Here is a 21,693-nt window from a genome sequence, read left to right as displayed (position 1 = left end):
GGGAAGCTCAGAACAGGACACAGCACTGCTGATGGGTATGAGAGGTGCTGAGGGAAGGGGAAATATCGCTTGTCTTGTCCATCTGGCACTGTTCCTCCTAGTATAGCCCTGAACTTGGTCTAACTTTGAGGGGGATTGTGGACTGGAGACCTCCAGAAGTCCTTACAACCACAATTCCCAAGTTTTCCCAAAGAGTATATCCTAGTACTTCATGAGTAGATGCAGTCAGGAGAATAGACTTGGTCTATCCCATTTTGCTGCTTACACTAAAAAAAACTTGGATATTAAAGCTGAAATATTGCGAAAGACACAGGAAGAAACACCCAGTATTTTTGAGGGTTTTTTTCTGGTTGGATACCAATGAAAAACACAACAGTGGAAGGTAATGTTCCACCAGTGAGATTTTATGAAAACAGTAATTCTTCAGAGAATGACTGAAAGTCACTGAGATGAAGCAGAAAAATTACTGTGTGGTTTGTATTTGGCAACCAATTTGTTTTGGTAATGTGGAGAAAACTCCATTTATAGAATTGGGTTCTTAATTTTTTTTTCTTTTTGACTCTTTTTTTAAGTTTTTTTTTTTCCCCTCAAACACAATTCCTGGACTCTCAAGACAAAGATTAGAACTGATGTAGGGTTATTGTGCTATTGTCTAGGCAACCTGAACACATGACTGATGCTGCTACACATGGCTCTCTTCTCATCTGCAGGCAACCAAGAAAGGCAAATGCCCCTTGCCTTGCTGAGAACTGAAATAAGGTCAAAACTAAGTGAGTGAAGAGTCCTCAAGAAGTATAGATACTATTGTCTGCACCATAATTGTAATTTGTTTCCACCTAGCACAGAGTCAGGAAAGTTATAGATATAGCAGGGAAAACACCAAAAATTCAAGTAGACAGCAAAGAAACCAAGATCCAGAGTTACAGTTAGCAGTTATAGATTATAGAATCATCACAAAATCATAGAATGGCCTGAGTTGGAAGAGACCTCAAGAATTATCAAGTTTCACCTCCTTCCACAGGAAGGTTGCCAGCTGCTAGATGAAGTACTAGACCAGATTGCCCAGGGCTTCATCCAACCAGGCCTTAAACACCTTCAGAGATGGAGCATCCACAGACTTTCTGGGCAACCTGCTATACAATCAATGAATATACAGATAATATAGTATATTCAGGAGCTTGGCTGATGCAATTATTACATTGGAGTAAGAAAAAGAAAGACACTCACCCTATCCTGGGCTCACAAAATAGACTCCAGTGGAGCAGATCCCTAGAAGAGACCCTGCCCTGCTGGCAGTCAGCTCTTAAATGGGTCTAGGGGAGGTGGAGCCAGGCTCCACCCCTTGCTGCAGCACAAGTGAATTGCCTTCAACTGTGCTCCCGTGGCTGACTCATTGCTCACCTCAGGTGATTAATCAGAGGTTCAGGCCGTGATTCAGTAGCCCCATACACCTGCTCACTCTCTCAGTACAAAAACTTCCCTTTGACATCTAATCTAAATCTGTGCTTGCAGTGTCTGTGTTCCCATATCCCCTCCTTTAGTTTAAAACTATTTCCCCTTGTCCTATCACTATCTACCGTTGTATAAAGTTGATTTCCCTCATGTTTATAAACTTGCACTTAAAATTGGAAGGCTGCGAAGAAGTTTCCCTGCAGCCTACTCTTTTCCAGGCTGAACAAGCCTACTTTCTTCAGCCTATCCTCAAAGTAGGGGTGCTCCAGCTCTTTGATAATCTGCATGGCCCTTCCTACTGGTTGTGGCAGGAAATGTTGCTTTTCTTGGCTGCTGCCTAACTCTTCTGTGCAAGGTATCACCCTCAGATTCTCACTTGTTGCTGCCACAAACTATAGTACTGTACATTTTAATGAACCAGGCTGCCTGGGTGAGAATGTCTTAGCACTGTCTGTCAGGTGCTGCCAATCGATGATGTTGGAGCAGTTAGACTGAGAGTCCAGACTTGAAGCTGCACTTGTAGTATGGTCCAAAGGAGAAACTAAGAGCAGTTTTTTGGGGTAGAGACTTGTCTGGAGCAAAGTTTCTGTTGGAGAGCAAATTATTCCTACGGCTTGATTTTTGTTGTATCCAGGGCAATTCACTTGTAAAATAAACACAACAAAGAAATACATATTACTTTTTTCTTCTTCTTTTTTTTTTCTTTTTTCTCCTAATGGAATCCATTTCTAAGGCTCTGATCACTGGGTAAGTGCTCAGATCAAAAGGGCCAGCATTGCTGATATCAGTGTATTGCTTGAGCATTTGTTATTCCAACTTAAACACATCCTATGTTTTTTACATTTGTGTTTACTCATTCTAAAATTTCATAGGTCTGCTTTAGCTGTCAAGTACATCTTGACAAGTTCAAGTCTGTGAGCTGCTACAATACAGAAGAGAATGAATGAGGTGAGAAGTTAGGAGTCCCTGAAAAGATTCATTGGATTGCAAGTAAGTGAATGACAGATGAGAAGGCAGTGATGGTTAGTTATGTTATCTGGATCTGTTTTTTGAGAAAAAACAAATTAGTCTGCTTTCATTTGTCATTTCAATGGTATTATATAAAATAGTAAATCTTGCAGACTGGGGAGTTGCAGGTTTACTTAAGCGTTGAGTCCTAAATAGGATAGAGCTGATTTGGGAATGGAAGTGGAAAGTGCCCTCTGTTCCTACTGTGAGTGGAAATTGCAGGTATAGTTGGCAGTTCTGCATCTGCACCAATATGCTTTCTCCTTCTTGGATAATGTCATCTGAGAACAAAGACATCAGACAACATATTTGATTTATTGTCATATAATAAGTTCCCTTCTCCAAGAGAATATTATAGTAAAGATCAGATAAGCAAGCAGCTGTTCTGTCACCTAGCGAAATAAAGGACGGTTGTTCTTAATGAGTAACATTGTTAAAGTCAAAAAAATGTCTTACTTGGTCTGGATTTATCACAAAAATTCTGATTCAAAGAAGTGGCTCTCAAACTACTTGAAATACTTGAATTCCCTAAGAGAGTTTGAATCATCAGTGCCAAGCTGCAGGGAGCTGAGGAAAAGAAATACACTGGAATAACTCTAAAGCTCAAGATTGTTTGAGAGGGCTGTTCAATCCAGACCAACACATAGAAGAAACAGAATTATGTACTACTGGTCATGAATTAAGAGAACTCAGTAGAACCACAAGCACTAAATAATTTTTAACAGTGATGCTTTTAGACACTGTTGAAAGTACAAGTAAAGGCCATGTGACTTTTTTTCAGTTAAAGTTCAATTCAGTGAGTTGAAAAACAACTAAAAGTAAAGAACAACAGCAATATTTTAGTTTCTTACTCTTTGTAAAAGAAATTCCATTCTGGTTTTCAAGTATATAAATTAGAGATGAGTATAGAAACTCCAACTCCAACTTTACCAAAGTAACACTACTCCTAGAATTTTTTTCTGATAATACATATCATTTATTGGAAACAATCCAGAAGTATTTTTTGGTATTTAGAATCATAATTTGATTGAATCAAGCATAGTGCTATCCTTTGTGTTTAATCATATACTCTTAAAGTAATGCTTGTCTTTTTCACTGCTCTTTTACTTATAAAACATTTAACATTGTACTGTTATCCCATGAAGCAGGGATAGAACTGCTGATCACAGCCTGAACCTCTGATTGACCACCTGAGGCAAGCACTGAGTCAGCCATGGGAGCACAGGTGAAGGCAATTCTCCTGTGCTACCGGAAGGGGTGGAGCCTGGCTGCACCTCTCCTAGGTCCCATTTAAGGGCTGACTGCCCATAGGAAGGATCTCTTTCTGGAGATTGCTTCTTTGTGGAGTTTACTGTAAGCCTAGACTCTGGTGAGTATTCTAATTTATTTTGATTATCTTCAATTGTGATAATCTTACTAAGCCTAACCTTTGTACACCTATTGATTGTACAAGCAGTTATGATACTGCTCTGATTGTGGTGTTGTATGATTTCAACACGTGCATGTCTCTGGAGTATAGAACTGACTTCCTTAAAATACTTATCAAAACTATTGATAATAAAAGTAATGATAGCTGATATATCGATTATCAAAAAAAGCTTCAGCGCTCTAAGGCTGTAAAACTTAAAGGATACCCTGGGCCTCAGAGAGGAAGGATTATTGAGAAAAGAGAGTACTGGGTACGTTGGTGGGTATTTGACTTCTCTCAGGAGCTCTCTTAAATTTTTGTCTGTGGCTTTTTTTTTTTTTTCAGAAAAACATTTTGTTTAAATCTGATTATGAAATAAATATCTGTGATAGATTTTCTGCAGAGGCACGTATGGATACTTATTTCCAATTGTTAAAAAAAAAACTTTTAAAATAATATTTGTACGAGTGTTATTTGAAATTAAGATGCTTTGGAATGTACCTGATGAGAAACATTTGATGTACTTTATTGCCCTTAGCTCTGGCTCCTAGATGAATGTTGCGGTTTAGGAATGGCATTCTAATGTCATTATATTTGCTGTTGAGGACTTCTGAAGGTATGTGGTGAGACCGCAAAATTGTCAAAATGCTGTATGAGCCTGCAGACATGTCCTTTCCCAAACCGTCCATCTCAGGAATCTCCCAGGAAATCTTTGTGCTTTCCATATAAGTTAAAATCCTTACAATGTGGAAGGTATTTTTTTGTACTATACTGCGCATTTATGCCATTGATTTTTTTTGTCTATTCTGTAACTCCAACAAATGGTAGCATAGTTTGAAGTATTAAACACAAACAAAAATACTGACACTGCAGTGTGCAGTGTAGGATTCACCTTCAAAACAACAGGAGATACAAGCATATAGAGAAGCAGTAGAGTTAAAGCACGGTTTTAAGAGCATAGTGAGACAATGATTAATGGGATGTCAGATTGTGGTCAAGACTCTCCATTGTGGTGTTCAGCTGCTGGATGTCATTGTAACAACAACTACTTACTGATTCCTTTTTTTTAAGGGAAGGTAGAGTTAATTTTGGCAGTACTCATAAGGCTTGTATTGGTTATTGTGATGTCTTTGAGAAGTAAACAGGTGTTAGGAATTCTTCAAACACTAAGTGAAGTGAATTGAGGTACTTGAACAGTTTATCAGGCAGTTGTTATGAATTTGATGAAATTTAAATACATAAGGAATGGAATCCGCCAAAACATTTGAAATAATTTAATAATTGGTCTAATTAGCTAACAACTTTAAATAATACAATGATTCATTTAAATAAAGCAGTAAATGTTTCAAAGTTTTCTGCCTTTAGATTTAGGGCAATTTTTTTTTGCGTGGGAATACTACATTGATACATTTATTATGAGTGACTGGTAAGGGAATTGTTGCTTTTATCCAAAGACTGACAGCACAGTTAGACATATGACATATTTCAATACAGAAATAATTGTGCTAATTAGAGCTTGTTTAGTTGAATATTTTGCCAGAGATGGGATTATTTCTCAAAATAGAAGTGTTAGTATTGATATTTTATACCAATTATAAGATCTTAGAGCAAGAATATTTTTGAATCCAGACAGTTTAACTACTTATGAAGAAAAAGATTTTTCTGCACAAAACTTCATACTAGAATTTTATCTTAAGATTTGAACAGGTTTAAAAAAATATCATATCTGTCAAAAGTAAAATGTTCCTGTTGTCCAGGAGTACTGGTTATATTACATGACTAACTGCAGACTACAAACGGCTGTGGATAGCTGAATTGTAAGAAATAATCTATGGACTCATCAAATGATCCAAGACCTGAGATTCTTGATCAGACCTTTTGTTACTGCCTGGGACACTTATCAGCTCTGGAAGTAGAAGGGGGACAAGAACAAGGATTCAAGGGTGAAATGGAGCAGGAAACGAAGCGGGATTGCAAGAGATAGGAAGTTCAGATGGGGCAGGAGTAGGAAGTCATAGCATGCCAAAGGCTCAAGGGAAATATTGCAAGCTTCCATCCAGCAAACATGGAGTCAGAAAATAATTTTGCAGGTGGCCTGAAAGCTGGGATCAGTGGTTTCGAAGTGGGTCAAAGTGGCTTCAGCAGACTGGAGAAATAAGCTGGTAGAAATCCTGTGAAGTTCAGCAAAAGGAAGACTGTAGACCAAACAGCTGGAAAGGATCTTGGGAGAAAAAGATTCAGGTACGGACCAAATGAACACTGAGCCACCAAACACCCTGGCAACAGAGGCCTGCGGGCTCCTAGGCTGCAGTAAGTGGAGCTTTGTGAGCAGGTTGAAGGAGGTGATCCTTCTGCTTTCCTTGGCACTCATCATCTATGATGTGTACTGTTCTCAGCTCCCCCTGTTCTGCAAAGGGTGACAACAATGCTTAAAGACTTGAAGTGTCTGACACAAGGAGATGGACTACTTAGCTTGGGGAAGAGAAGGTGTAGGAGTATCTTATCTGTATGTATGAATACCTGATGGGAGGGAGTAAAGAAAAAGAAGCCAGACTTTTCTAAGTGATGGGACAATGGACACAAATTGAAATACAGGAAATTCCAATTAAACACAAGAAAAATCATCCTAATTTGCTTCAGGTCACCCAAAAGTGATTGAGAAAATGTGAAAAGACTGAAATCAAACCCCACAGTGATTTGTCATCTTAATGACCGTGGATGCTTTCAGAAATTGGACTTGAGAGTGCCTTGCTTAAATATGGAGGTTGGCTGTTTCACAAGAGTTTGGTGAGAGCTCTAAGTCCATATCATCACAGTAAGTGCACTCAGAAATCTACTTTTGTCTTTTTTGTTGTTGTTTGGTTGGTTATTGGCCTTTGAAGTCAAGAGGAGAAATGTTTTTCTGCTGTTCTTTTATTTTTTTAGCATGCTTGTTTTAATAGGGCTGTTCAATTAAGGTGGCTTACAAATAATGGCCCTCTGAGAATTCTGTCTCTGTCAATTCTACTTGAGTTATTACTGAAATTGTAGGCAGAGAGAGTGCAGTGAAAACAAAGACAGACATTGACATGGACTAAACCGTTGCAGGTTACAAAATGAGTTTGGAAATACATCCACAAAGAGATGACAGTCAAGTTAGAAGACTTTTAAACTACTTAGATAGCTGCAAGATTGCTTTCATCTCTTCTGTTATCTCTTTTCAGACATACTGTCTGAAGATGAAGCATTGTAGAAAAACTTGTTCTGAGTATTCTTAAGAGAGCAGCAGAGCTAAGGAAATGAGCTTTTCTTAAAGTGATTTACTATTACAGTTGCCTGATTGTCCGTATGTATCTGTGAATTTGTAAGCTTTGGCATAAACTATGATGTCAGCTGCTGCTGCTTAGGAGGAAACAACATTGCTCAACTTCATTAGTCAGTAGTTCATGGAATTAGGGACTTCAAAGACTCCTAAATGTTGTTAGGTGATTTACAAAGGGCTGAGTGTTATTAGTGTCACTTAAGAAATCATGTTTACAAGCGCTTTCTTCTTGTTGCCTAAGACAACTGTCTGGAACTTGGTGGATTTCATTCTGGAGTACATATATCTATTATGCTGTGCTACTTCACATACCTAAGAAACCTAAATATACTCATACACTTAGGGTTGCCTTAATATCTTTGATGGATTTGCTGAAAAACAAATGCCTATGGAAGTGTCTAATGTTATTTAATAAACTAGTATGTAGAACCATAAACCTCTTATCTTCAAGAAGATGTTCCTGTTGGTTGATTTATGACTAAATTTTTCCCATTTCTACCAATTTGCACCTGTTGTATAACTAGAGCTTTCAAGAAAACATAAATCCTGACAACCTGTTCTTATATACGTTCGCAAAACACAATTTAGAAGAGAAATCTATAACAAAGAGCTTTCAAAAGCTGTAGTTTAATATTCTTTGTGTTTTATGACCTGGAGTGTTACTTAATTTTTAGAGTCAGAAATACTACTTTATGGATACAGAAATTGGAAATCTTGATTTTCTTCATTTGTTTTGCCTATCTGGCTTAAAAAATAACTCGATGTATGTAATTCTGTGTTTTCCAAAAGTCACTCTTTTTATACTCAGGTATAAAAAGAATTGAAGGGATTTGCTTACCTTTCTGTAAAGGTGTTTGCAAAATCATAAAAATGAAGGGTAGAATTTTGTTTAGATTTTAGTTCTATCTCATACTGGTGTATGAGTGTTTCGGTACTACAGAAAACAGTACAAATGCTGCCTTAGTATTGTTTTGTACAGTCAATTTTTATAAAGCATAAATGGCAATTCTTAATTCTAGGGAAGATGACAGGCCTGTCTTTTTTATAATGGCTTTCAAGGGAAGAGAGGTGCAACACATTTCACAGATCAGTAGAGCAAAGTCAAATGGTGATGAAATAAATTCTCTTGGTAGTACATTAATTTCAAATACAAGTTTACACAGAACACTGGGATGTTGTGAGGATTTTCATAACAATCAAATGCTCTAGCGGTATTAAATATACATACAATTATAATGAAGAAAAAGCACTGAAATTTGAGAAAAAGAAATAACTTACCCTGACATGAGTCTTCCTCCTGCTTTAGTATGTAGTTATAGTATAGAATTAGCAATATTAAATGAAATTCTGGTGCTATTTGGTGTAGAGTAGTGCATGCAACTTAGAATACATAGCACTGCATTGAAGCAGAGACCTTCTGGTCTTACTTTCAGTCTTTACTTGCAGCACTTTATAGTATGATCCACAGGAGCTAGCGAGAGCTTTTTATGTTAGAAAGGTTTTTCAAGATCTGATAGTACGGGCAAATGGCAAAACTCTCATGAGAAGTACCATCTCCACCAAGAGTCATGCTGACCACCTCTGTTTTCATTCTCAAAACGTGAACTCTTTTTGTGGCCATTGCTGCCTTTGATTAGTTGAAACTTTGCTTATGGATGTGTCTGCATATGCAACTACATCGCGTACTTCCCTTCTTCCCCTCGGTCTGTATTTTCATTCAGTGACAAAACAACTGTTTCCTGTGTATTTTCCCTTCTTATCCCATCTGTTGCCATTTTTGCACGTGGCCAGCTGTTTCCCTGTGAGAACCTCCCCTCTTCCAAAGAGCATATTTTGGAAATCATAAATTATTTCTGGATAACAATTTTTCCCTCTTTGTTGTTCTCCCCTATCCAACTTATGTGGTGTGAAGACCAGAACTTTATTGAAAGATGGATTTATTGTAAAGAAGAATAGCAACTGAATAAACTATTTTCATTGTCCTAATTCACCGGCTTTGTTTTATCTAGGAGAAAATGAAACTTGGGTGTAGACTGCTTCATTTAGGAAAAAAGAAAAATAAATGAGATGCATTGAGTCCAACTCTAATAAGATAAAGGAAAAAGCTCTGGGTGGGGAAAAAAACAAATTCCCAGAGTTGTGTCTATCTGGTTTTGGTTCTCTGGCAAGTTGCTTTTTCTCCAACCCCCGGGCCATTACAGCATTGTTTGCAATGCCAGTTATGTGCCCTGCGTGTATAGGAGCCAGGCTTTCATTATAAAATGATGTAGGAAGTCAGTGGCCCCTGCTTCACAGGGATAGACTGCGATGGAACATGTTCCTTTTCTTATGAATGACTTAAGATTAAGTCACACAGCATCTGAGGGGTTGTGTCACTGTTTAACCAACCCATTTTAAACTGAAATAGCACATTTTCTTTAGGAGTAAAAGCCTGTTTTCATCACTGAGGTTAAGAGAAGGGATTTATCTTCTGACTTCAGTGGTTTTGTATCTGCTTTTTTTTTTTTTTACAAGTCCTTACACCAAAATTTCAAAAGTAAGGTCCACGTCAGACATGGTGCTTGCTTTCCTCTGAGGTTGGACATTAGAGAAGAATATAGCTGTGGTTACTGAGGGAAAATGCACAGTGCCTGATGACGTTCCACCGTGGCACTGAGATAGAAGACTGGATTTTTTTGGCTCTCTATTTAGTCACTGAGGGTGCCTTCAGAGTAATACTAAGTGTCTAAGTTAGGTTTCTTCTCAGAGTGGCTCTTTAGAAAAGCTCTTTTTCCTCACTAGGCTGTATAAAGAGCTTAGGGAAGCTATCATTTTGCTACCAGTATCTAAATTGGGCAGAACAATTATGCTTTAGGGGCTCAAATAAGGTGACAGTATCTGTAACTCATCTCTATGCACTTTGTTTGCTGTTTGTGTTAAGCTGTACTTTCTTACATGTACTGTGCACTAAGAGCAGGCACTTTAAAATTTCACATAACTCTGCTGATATTTGCTAACCTGTTGAGTTACTGTCACAATGCAATTTGACAACTAAGATGAAGTATTAATAAAACTACCACTCCTAGCAACAAATGGGAATTGGAACGTTGTATCATTTATGGTTTCTATAGCAGGAGCAAGTTTGTTTTAATTACTGAAATGGATGTAATCATGTCCAACAAGAATACAAACAAAGTCAAAACATTTTATCATTATAAATGAACAGTGACATGGAACAGACACTTATCTGAAAGACTATCCTTAACACTTAAACAATGAGGTCTCTGTAATTAAAGACTTCAGAATGAAGCCATTAACCTTACCATGAAGGAGGCAGCAAGGTGAAATAAGCACTAAAAGAAACTTGATGTTTTAATTGAGATTATTTAATTTTATATTTTATTATGACTGCTTCCGCAATGCCTCTTTACTTCATGTATCCACAGCAAAGAGAAGTCCATGAAGTTATAATGTGGGTTGAAAAGAAAGGTGCCAGTTTATAAGTCAGCATGTACTGCCCATCAGGACTTCTGGCAAACCCTGGAGTAAAGTCAGTGCTGAAGCTGGAGAAAGATTTCAGAGTGATATCTGTCATAGTGCCCTCTCACAGCATACAGCAGTATGAGCACAGAACCAAACGAACCAAACAAAAGTACTTCCAAACTACTTCAGAATATCGTTTGTTTTTTATTTTTTTCCCTAACAGAACACCTGTCCCCTAAGCCAGTTCACTGTGTACAACAGGCAATATGCTGAGGGAGAATTGCCAGAGGAACCACTAGATGTGAGAGGTAAGGTGGCAGGAGGAAAACATCCTGGAGTGGCACTCCAGAGATGGTACTTGCAGTCTGTGTAACATTTTGTTTAATAACTGAACTGTTAAGCCCTTAATGAATGAGCTGATGTATTGTAGATGCTGATCAAATTTGTGAGGCTGTGTGATACATACTTCTAAAAAATCTTTTATGGTAATAGAACTAAAATACTGTTCAGTCTCTCTTGCGCTTTTTTTATTAGAATGTAAAATAACTTCACTAGGAAACAGATTTCCTGTTATGTCTATTGGGGATATGGAATGATTTGAGTGGTGACTGTGAGAAAACATTGTTAATAGTAGTTAGGGATTAGTAGTGATCCTCTGTCCCTGTGCAGCATATGTTAGATCAGCCCGAATATGATTTTTCACTGGTACCAATCAGAGCTGGTTCTCTCAAGAACCACTTGTTAGGTAGAAAGAACTGGGTGGATGGTGGCAACTTTTCCTCCTCTTGACCTTTCTGTTTGCTAAGACTGTAGGGAGGAGAGAGAGCTGACTGCCAGCTTTGTGCTGCTTTGAGTCTCTTCAGTGCTGAAGATAAGTTATTCAAGGAGTCAGCAGATGCTGTAACAATATTCATTTTCTTTGTAAGAATAAATACTTTGGTCTTGAATAATTACCATATATCCAGTTGTGTTTTAAGTGTTTTTTTCTGTATAAACTTTGCATTAATAGAAAAGTAGTTATCTTTTCTTTTTTATATAATATTACATGCTTATTTCAGTAATACCAACCAGTCTTCATCATGAAACAGAACTTTGTGCATTAACAGAACAAACATGAATTTTAATAATAGTGAAAGAGCAGCAACTATCAAAAGAAAACAGATATCTAGTGGGAGGCATTGATCTACAGAGAGAAAAGAAGTAAACTCTGTCTCTGAAGCCCACACATTCAGAGATGGCTTTATAAATCTGTATTCAATCACAGTAGCCTGGGAGGCTTGTGAATCAACACCAGTGAACATTTCTATACTGAATTTAGGACAAAATAGATCTGTTTTTTTTTTCCTCATCCTACCTTTTTCTAATTTGTTTTTCTTTTTTTTTTTTTTTAGCTTGTGGAAATGCTGATACTGAAAAACTGTATTTATATCTTCTTGTACTTGCTCTGGATGTACTTTTGGTTTGTTTCTTTTTGCTCTTTATGTATTTACAATAACAAAAAAAAGCAATAGAAAAAAAAAACTGGCCAAAAGGTGGCAGTGAAGACACATAAAATATGCCGTCCTACATTTATGTAGTAAACTGTTTAAAAGAAAAATTGTGCTCTCTTAAGTTTTAAGAGCATTATTGTTAAAAAAAAGTTACCTATTGGGCTGAATGGTAATGTAAAAACTCCAGCAGGAGTTTGACTTACTGAAGTAACTTATTACTGGATAAAAACCTGCTATTGACTAGTGTGTGAGCTTTGTGTAAGACAGAAAAAAAATAGCTTTGCCTTGATCTAGTCTCCTGCTGCTCAGAGAATAGATCACAGGGTTAGGATGGCTCTTCCTATCTAGGTGGAAACACCTGAGGCACTGCTCATCCATCATTCAGTTCATATTCTACATCTAAACGGCCATTCTCTTGTTCTCCTTATTCCAGCTCTGTTTGAGAGTCACTTATGAAACAAAGGGGTGAGAACACTTGAACTCTTCAAACTACTGTGAAATCTGTCTGCTGAGCTCTGTTCACTATGGTCTGATGCTGGTATGCCAAGGCGTGTGGATACATGATTTATGGCCCTCCTTCAGTTGTGTCTGCCAAATGTTTATCCAATTAAGTAACATATAACATTGCGCTCTTCTTCCATAGCGATGAATTTTGTCCTTAAAATGTACTTTCCTTTAGTATCCTTATTAATGATGACTGTAGTTAAACACTGTGGTTGTGCCCTATAGGAAACATTATTTAAATAGGTAGCTTCTCCCTTATGTAGTTACACCCTAGAGCTTAGTTTCATTTTTCTATTCCAAAATAGTTCCCCATTTGCACAGAAGCATAAAATTTGAAGTGCATGCGCACAACCATAAATGTTTTTAAATATCACTGCTGGAGCATTCAGATCGTGTTTCTGGCTCTAGCTCTTTGATAATGTCAAATTCCTGTAAAAGTTTTTGATTCTCTGCATATTTTTCAGAATACTTGCTCCTGAATATTTTCCAGAAAGTGGGAACAACGTATACCATGAAAGTTAGTTTAATTTATCTCAATGTCTACTTTTCACAGCTTATGATCCGCGGATAACTGTTTATCTATAAAACATCAAAAACCCATCTTAGAGGAATTTAGTAAAGAACGAGCAACAGCATCCTTGGGAATGAACAAGGAAGTAAGCACACAAATCAGTGGACAATAAATGTTTTTTTTTTAAAAAAAAAAGTAAATCTAGATTTAGCCTGATTTTTTTTTTTTAATTTGGTTGGAAATAGCAGGGTACTGTGAGAACCTGTGCAAGACGGGCTTAAGATTGTTTTAAATTTGTAGATTTTATGTATAAGAATATCATAGAATCATGGAATTAAATAATTGCTCAGGTTGGAAGAGATATTAAAGATCATCAAGTCCAACTGCAAGCTACACCATACCACTCTAACAACCCTCCACTAAATCGTGTCCCTGAGCACCACATCTGAGATGGTTGGATATAATTGTTAGCTGCTCTCCTACCTAGTGTATGAACCAACCAGTTTAAAATATGGACACTCTACCCATTGAGATATTATTCCAATGTGTGATAGATTTCTTTGTAAGAAAAATTCTATGCTGTGCAGCCAAGAAGGCTGTATCCCAAGGAGCATTGAAAAGAGCATGGCCAGCAGGTTGAGAGGGGTTATCCTCCATTTCTTCTCTGCACAGATAAGGCTGCATCTGTAGTACTGTGTCTTCTTCTGGGCTCACCAGCTGAAGAAGGACAGGGAAATTACAGAGAGTCTGGTGGATGGTGGATGATTATGGGCCTGAAGCATTTTCCATATGAAGAAAGACTTGAGAGACCTGGGACTCTGAGAGACCTGACCAGTACTTATTAGTAGTTACTTCTAAAGCAGCACTGTTTTAAAAATATTCTTACAACTGTGATGTGATTATTTGTAAATGGTAAAAACAACTGCTGTCTTTCTCAACTCCTAAAGAATAGTGAGATACAAGATTGTGTTTCTTTTTTTTTTTTCCAAAAATTATTAGAAATTCTTCAATTAGAAAAATGAAGAAGCATTTGTGTGCATTGCTATTATACAATGTAAACCTGAAGGCATTCCTATATAGAAGATTCAGGTTTTCAGATGAGGTCAATAATCTTGTGTTCTTGTATGGAGCCAGGAGTTAGACTCGGTGATCCTTGCGGGACCCTTCCAAATCAGGATATCCAATTCCATGATCTGAAATTCTTCTGTTAGTATTTGTAGTGCGTAAAGTACAGTCAGTTAGAAACTAATACATGTGGATGAAATTGATAAATATTTCACACTTGAATGGAGAGGGAACTACTTTCTGGTAGTGAAAAGAAGTTAAACCAGAGAAGTTTGTAAAAATTGTTTGGGGTAAAGGAAAACAATTGGTGGTATTTTTAGAACTTTAAGGACAATCTATATGTATTAAATTGTCAGAAAGACACTGCTACTCAAATTTTAGTTAATTTCTTCTCAGTTGTTCGTAATCCTACTCAAGGAACATAGTCCATTTATGTCCATTTATATTAGTATAAATAATTCAAAGTTAGTAACTTAAAACATAGTTCTTTAAATCCCATGTGAGTTTCCTGATTTTCAAAATATTTAGAAGCTCCGTTAGCATAGAGTAATACCACACTTGGCACTAGGTATTTTGTTAGCATTTCAGATACAGCTTTCCTCGGAATATGTCATAACTTGCATAACAAAAGTTTCCTTGCTGCCACACAGACATTATTAGCATCAGTAATGTCGAGAATCAGCACTGGCTGCCTTCTTACTTTGCTGATAAAGTCCATTTGGCCAGCATGCTTGTTTTTTCTCCTCTGTGCAAACTGCAGTTCTGAGGGCTGAGTAGTTTCATGCCTGCATCCAACCCTGATAAGGAGTTTGGCTCTGCTGTAAACTGGGACTGGGAACTTGAAAGCACAGAGAATTTGCAAACGAAATGTAGCTTTTATGGAATAGCTGGAGCCCAATCAGGGAATGGTAATGCTATCAGTGTCTGTTAAGTTTCAAAGTGAGACACAGAGAATCTCTGGATAATGGTTGATTTGAATAAATCTTTGGATAATGCATTTTATCTCTCTCTAACTCCTGTTATACAAAGGGCTGATGACTTAGACTGTCTTGTGTATCAAATATCTCTTTTTTCAGGTCATCCTCCTTAGTTCATTCTCTTTATTTCCCTCTCAAAGCTACACAGGGAATGTTTTCTGCTTTCTTTTGCATTTAGAAAAATATTTACTGAGGTTTATTCTATTCTTAAATTAGATATTAATTTAAATCTGCTGTCAGCATTAGTTTTGTTTGTTATATAATAAAACATACTCATCTAGTAAACCAAAGCAGGCCTGCCCTGCAGCCCTGTCTAATAACAGCAAGAGATGCACATTTAACTCACAGTATGTTCACATTAGTTTCACAGTAACTCTTGTACATTGTCAGAGGACAAAAATACGATTAGCAGCCAATAATGTTGTAACCAAGAAGAGAACTACAGAGAGTAGAGGGGAGGGGGTATAAAGAACAGTTTAGAGCTGCCAATTACAAACATTTAATGCTAAGAAGGTACTTTATAGAAGGCTTATCTTAGCTGGATTCTTCTTTGGAAAAAAGAGCTTCTATGTTCATTCTTTTTCAAGACATCCAAATTTTAATAATGTTTAATGTTGCTTTAAACAGCAACTAATCACTTTAATCCAATTTCTTCTTCTCCCCTTCTTAGACATTTGGTATAAGGCTTCAATCCAAGAATCTAAAGCATGCTTCACCTTTCCTCCTGTTGAAAACTTTCTGCTCCTTATGCTGTGGGGAGTGGTAGTAAGGAAAAAAGCAAAAAGAATGTTCAACTCATAAGAGGGGAGTAATGTGTTCTTTTCAAATGCATATTGCTCAAAATACCAACCACGCTCTTGTTAGTTGTTAAAGCTAACATAAATTGAGTTCTTTTTAATTTTCAGGTGGTGTCACTGATTTGTGTATCTGAAATCTACAGACTGTTGACATCTGCTGTTTTGAGACTGAATCACTTACACGGAATACTACTAATTGTTCATTGCACTGAGGAGCCTTTTGTGCAATTAGGCCACATTTTGTGATGATGAAATCAATTTTAGATTAAAGAACTGCAGTAGGGAAAGGTGTAGTTAAAGGATTCTAACTAAGAGGAAATAGGAAAACTATACAAGTACGAAAGTGCTTTATCATGTAGTAGTTCTGAAGTGCTTTTATTTGTTCAGTGAACTTTGATACCTGGACAATAGCTTTTTGCAAAACCTGATAATTTGGTGTCAGAAGATTAGTTACGCTATTTTGAAATGAGCATGATGATTGATGCTGTGCTGATGACAAGACAGTATCTGGAGATTTATAAGGTATTCTCAAATAGGCAAACCAACTCAGACAAGAAAGAAAAGCCACTGAGATGCTTCACTTCGTACCAATTACAACGAAGTGAATTTGTGTTCTTCTACACCTCTTCTGCTGAAGTCACCTTCCTCTCAGACTGTATCACTCTACTGTCTCCTACAGTATTCTTCTGGAGAAGCTAGCAGCCTGTAGCTTGGACAGGTACACTCCTTTCTGGGTAAAGTTCTGCCTGGATGACCAAGCCCAGAGAGTGGTGTTGAATGGAGTTAAATCCAGCTAGCGACTTGTCATGAGTGGTGTTCCCCAGGGGTCAGTATTGGGGCTTGTTCTGTTCAATATCTTTATCAGTGACCTGAATGAGGGGATTGAATGTACCCTCAGTAAATTTGCAGATGATACCAGGCTGGGAGTAAGTACAGACCTGCCAAGGAAGGCCCTGCAGAAATAACTGGACAGGCTGAATCAATGGGCTGAGTCCAATGGAAAGAAGTTCAGCACAGTCAAGTGCCAGGCCCTGCACTTTGTCCGCAATAATCCTAGGAAATGCTACAGGCTTGGGGTAGAGTGGCTGGAAGACTATGTGGAAGCAATGGACATGGAGGTGCTGCTTATCATTTGGCTGAGTGTGAGCCAGCAGTGTGCCAATGGCATCCTAGTTTATATCAGAAACAGTGCTGCCAGCAGGAGAGGGGAGTGATCACCCCCTCTACCCAGTTCTGGTGAGGCTGCATCTCGAGTACTCAGTTCAATTTTGGTCCCCTCCCAACAGGAAAGATATTGAGGCCCTGGAATGTGTCCACAGAAGGGCAATGAAGCTGGTGAGGGGTCTGGAGCACAAGTCTTATGGGGCGCGGCTGAGGGAAGTGGGATTGTTTAGTCTGGTGAAGAGGAGGCTCAGGGGAGACCTTACTGCTCTCTACAACTACCTAAAAGGAGGCTGTGACGAGGTGGGTGCTGACACCTTCTCACACATAACTATTGATGGGACTAGAGGAAATAGCCTTAAATTACACCAGGGAGATTCAGGTTGGATGTCAGGGAAAATGTTTTTCTCTGAAAGAGTGGCCAGGTACTGGAACAGGCTGCCCATGGAAATGGTTGAGTCACCATCCCTGGAGATATTCAAGAAATGTTTAGATATTGTACTGAGGAATGTGGTTTGGTGTGGAAATATCTGTGGTAGGTGGATGGTTGGACTGGATGATCTTAGAGATCTTTTCCAACACTGGTGATTCTATAATTCTGTGACTCTATAATTCCAAGTTTGTGAGATGCTTCTGCTTTAGTGACAGATAAAGGTGTGAGACTGGAGGAGGTTTTTAGTTTGCTGGCCCATTTGTCAAACCTCCATGATCTTGTTTTCAATTCTATTGTTACTTAATCTGGCTTTGTTTGAGTAAGTTAACTGATGAATTCACAATGACGCAACGAGACTCATTTAGGCTGAACTGCTTGAATCCTCCCCTCTAGTCATGGACAGATGGACTGGTGACGCACAGACATATCAGTGTCGAATACGCAGAGGATGATCACCTCACAAGGTCATAGATACTGACTTGTCCAAGAATAGAATATTACCTCACTCACATACAATCTACTTGATTTTCTTTTCAGAATGTAAAGGCATTATTTTCATTTGACTTATGAATGGTATTTTCAATCAATTCTGAAAATTAAAAAAATAATTAAAAATACTGTAAATATACCTTTTTATCTCAAATATTTTCTTCTTTAATGGGTTGACCAGGGACATTTTATTAGAAGTGATTAGAATAGTGATTGCAATGAAGAATTTACATCGTATTGTCTTTATATTTAATGTTCCCTTTATGTCTGTAATTCTGCACGCTGCTTCTCATGAGGAGAGCTGCAGAGATTTACTAAGGGTATTATCATACGAATTTATGTTCTTTTCAGGCTAGTAGGTGCTTTTCTTGCAGAGAGATTATTTCTACATAATTTTGCTTGTGGAATTACGTAGAACATTTGAGTCTTACAGTAAGATTTCAGCAAGTTGTTGTCATGTACCTGAAATGTAGACTGGTTATAATAGACAAAATAAATACCAACACCTGTGGAAGGCAGCATATCAAATTCCTATGTAATTACACCATGTCTCTTCCATCTTCCCAGCTTCTCATATCCCTTTCCCATGATGTTTTCCTTTATCCCTTCTTTGGTGAATAGAAGTGTAAGGTTGTCTTTTCCTGATAAGGAGCACTCTCTTGCACATTGATCATAGCTGTCAGGAACTTTTAACTGCTTGAGTCCTTGAGCTGTACTCACTTAAGCTTGTGCTAACAGACATAAACTATATTTTGTTGCACTACTGTAGCTATGTGCTAAGGGTATTAATTCTAAGGCAGTGTAAATGACTCTGTCTTACTCTTATCTGTGTCTTGCAAAATCTGAAAGCATTTTTAATTTTTTCTCCATTGATAGACATGAAGATATTGATTCCATTTCTTATCCATGCTCTGGCTTTATTTATTCCCTGGAGTAAAGTGATTCATGGCTTGGATCTCTCTGTAGAGAAACAGAGCCAGATCTTCCATATATGAATGTTGGTCTTAATCTCATAATGTCACGCACTGTTAAAGGATACTCGTGAAGTTCATGGCTAGACCTCACCTGTGCGCTGTATCACTTGTCTTTGTGTTGTTTTGAACCCAGTTCCTCTGATGAAACCTATAGAAATGTATAATGACTCTTAGCTGAGGCAGTCTTTAGTACAGTCATAGCAACAAGCATGCCTTGAAAAGGGAGCTCTTACAAAGCTTGCATGCAAAAGTAGCAGAGAAATACGGGAAGACATTAGATATCTTGCTTGCTTGATATCTTGCTGTCTGGTTAAGTCGAGGTGGGGTTAAGAATAGCATTGAAGTTGCTTGTGTAATTAATGTCAAGAAAACCTATGCATTCATTAAAACAATCCTTTATGCTGTCTCAAGCCCAAGTCCATTTAATTTAATTCTCTGCTTTTTTATTAGTGAAGCAGATAACTGTCAGCAGTTTACCTGTGTGTCTGCAGTTAGCAGTTGTCTTCCTTGACCAGTTAGAACAGAATGGAAACTCTGCTTGTTAGCTTGCATAAATATGATTAACGTCTGAAAATATTTTTACTTCCTGCATTTTACTTTTCCAGTAGAACAGTACAGACCTGCAAAGATTGAAGTTCCAGGGAAACATAGCAGATCACAAAAGGGTTTTTCATAATTACAGCCTTAATCTTCCTACTTCATACCCTCGAAGTCTCTCAGTTTTTGTTCCTAAGAAGAAGGTGAATCAGAGTTTGTGTGATTTGTTTGCTGTCTGAGAAAATGGTTTGATAGCAGAGGGTGTGAGGCAGACTTCCTACCTTCAGTTCCTGATGGTAAATGGATGTTAATGAAAGAAAAAAAGGTGATTAGGATTAGCCTATGCCAAAGGTTTAACAGACAAGCTCCCAGCAGTAAACCCAACAATCAGAGTATGGCTCACCTGAAGTGGACTGGATTGCTCCCTTCTTTGATTATATGGGCTGGAAAGAATGAGGCAAGAACTGAAGGCAAGAACTCTTCTCTTAATGAAGAGTCAATGAAGATGAGTGGATACGTATTCCACCGGATGAAAATTATCTCAAAATGGGTGCTTCACAGGAACATTTGGGTTTGAAATGCCACCTCCAAGAGCTAACTTAAAAACTATGAGAACAGGGATGCAGATGGAGGCAGTGTTGCTCTTCAGAAAAGTGTATGAAAAATGATGAAGAGGAGGCTATACAGAAAATGTCGTACCTGCAGATGAATCAAGAATAGTGGTTTTTATGGGGCAACGCTAAATGAATATTGCAAGAGCTTGACTAGAAATACAAGATATAGGAAGACACAGACTAATTAAGAAGTTAAATTTGCTACAGCTTCTTTTTTAAAACATAGGAGCTTATGATCTGGAGAAGCTTATACAGTAGAAGGGGTAGGATGTATGAAGGGTAGGATGTACATTGAGGTAAATTATGAGGACAACCACAAAATCTGAGAACTCTGTTATAGAGTAGAACATCTGTTTTTCTAATGTGTCATGAATGTTCTTCATAGAACACCAATAGCACACCAGAAATCATAAGCTCACCAAACTGTTGTATAATTTGTACTTTTTATGAATAGGAAGGATAGCAAAGTAAAGAAAGTGTTAACATTTGTCATCTTCTTTCTGTGGAAGGAAGAATATGTTAAAATTGCAATATAAAGGCCTTCTTAAACTGGAAATGGGGAGAGAAAAGAAGTCATGATTCCAGGAAGTACTTTGAATATCAAAGGCGCCCTGAATATTTCATTTGCTTTGAAAGGACACTGATCAAGCTTTGAATATTTCATTTACATTAAAAAAGAACAGGAATACACAGCCTAAGAAAAATCATCCAGGATTGGAGGGGATCACCCAGCAGATGGAGTAATTTGATGAATTTTGCACCTATAGCTTTTGCAACAGGACGTTTTGGTGACTGGTACATCTTGTTCACCTTTGGATAAACTATTTTGCTGGTAAAATATAGGGATGTGTTATTAAATTTATTTACTCTTTGCAAACCACTCTTCAAATTTAGAATTTATTGTTTGATCTCTATCTTCATGAGCTAGCTTTTATACTGTTTTAACATTTAATATTTCCATTAGGGGTAGTTTGGATCATACAGGGAATGTGGAGATTTATAATCTCTTTGAAAGCAAAAATAATCTAGGTGAAACAGCTACCATGGGAAAATCTGCACTGTTTTTTTTTTTTTTTTTTTTTTTTTTTTTTTTTAGAAACAGAAGTGCTTTCCTTGCAGTCTAGGAGTGTTGGTATGCAGGCTGTTAAATATAGAAGTTGATCCAGTGAACGATCTTCCTAGAGGCAGGAGGCCATGGAGATATCTCATTGATAGATATGTGGAACAGAGCAACTTCCTTCAAGACTATTTCATGTGGTCTACTTGACTTTAGGATCATTTGGATTGAAGTAGAGCCAAGTTACAGTAGCTATACTATCTGTATTTTCAAATAACACTGTTTAGAGATATGTACTGCCATGATGCCTAAATTAGATCTCAGTTTGACTGTAGTTTTCAACTTTTATTTTGTGCACCTTTCTGTGTCCCCTCCAAAGAAAAGCCTTTAATTTACTCTCTTCACAAACATAGAACACAAAGATTTTGCAGTCTTCAAATTATTTGTGGATGT

At 37.6% G+C, this 21,693-nt stretch overlaps 1 protein-coding gene across 4 annotated transcripts in view; it reads left to right on the top strand.

The window, feature by feature from the left end:
• Positions 1-21,693, top strand: part of LOC104911424 (uncharacterized) — a 70,952-nt gene that overhangs the window by 4,694 nt on the left and 44,565 nt on the right. Inside the window, exons 2-4 of one of the 4 annotated variants that reach the window (XM_085227387.1) lie at positions 10,855-10,939; positions 12,023-12,090; positions 12,555-18,218. In XM_085227387.1, coding sequence (XP_085083513.1) covers positions 10,855-10,939; positions 12,023-12,090; positions 12,555-12,590 — 189 coding nt within the window. In that variant the 3' untranslated portion in view covers positions 12,591-18,218. Of the gene's footprint in view, positions 1-2,324; positions 2,443-3,605; positions 3,830-3,920; positions 6,684-10,854; positions 10,940-12,022; positions 12,091-12,554; positions 18,219-21,693 lie in introns of those variants that run through there. The other 3 variants (XM_085227389.1, XR_014884230.1, XM_085227388.1) reach the window with 3 other exon arrangements.

Source organism: Meleagris gallopavo, chromosome 6 (genome assembly GCF_905368555.1).
Source record: "Meleagris gallopavo chromosome 6, MGAL_WU_HG_1.1, whole genome shotgun sequence".
Taxonomy (NCBI): domain Eukaryota; kingdom Metazoa; phylum Chordata; class Aves; order Galliformes; family Phasianidae; genus Meleagris; species Meleagris gallopavo.
This window is presented reverse-complemented; position numbering and strand designations above follow the sequence as displayed.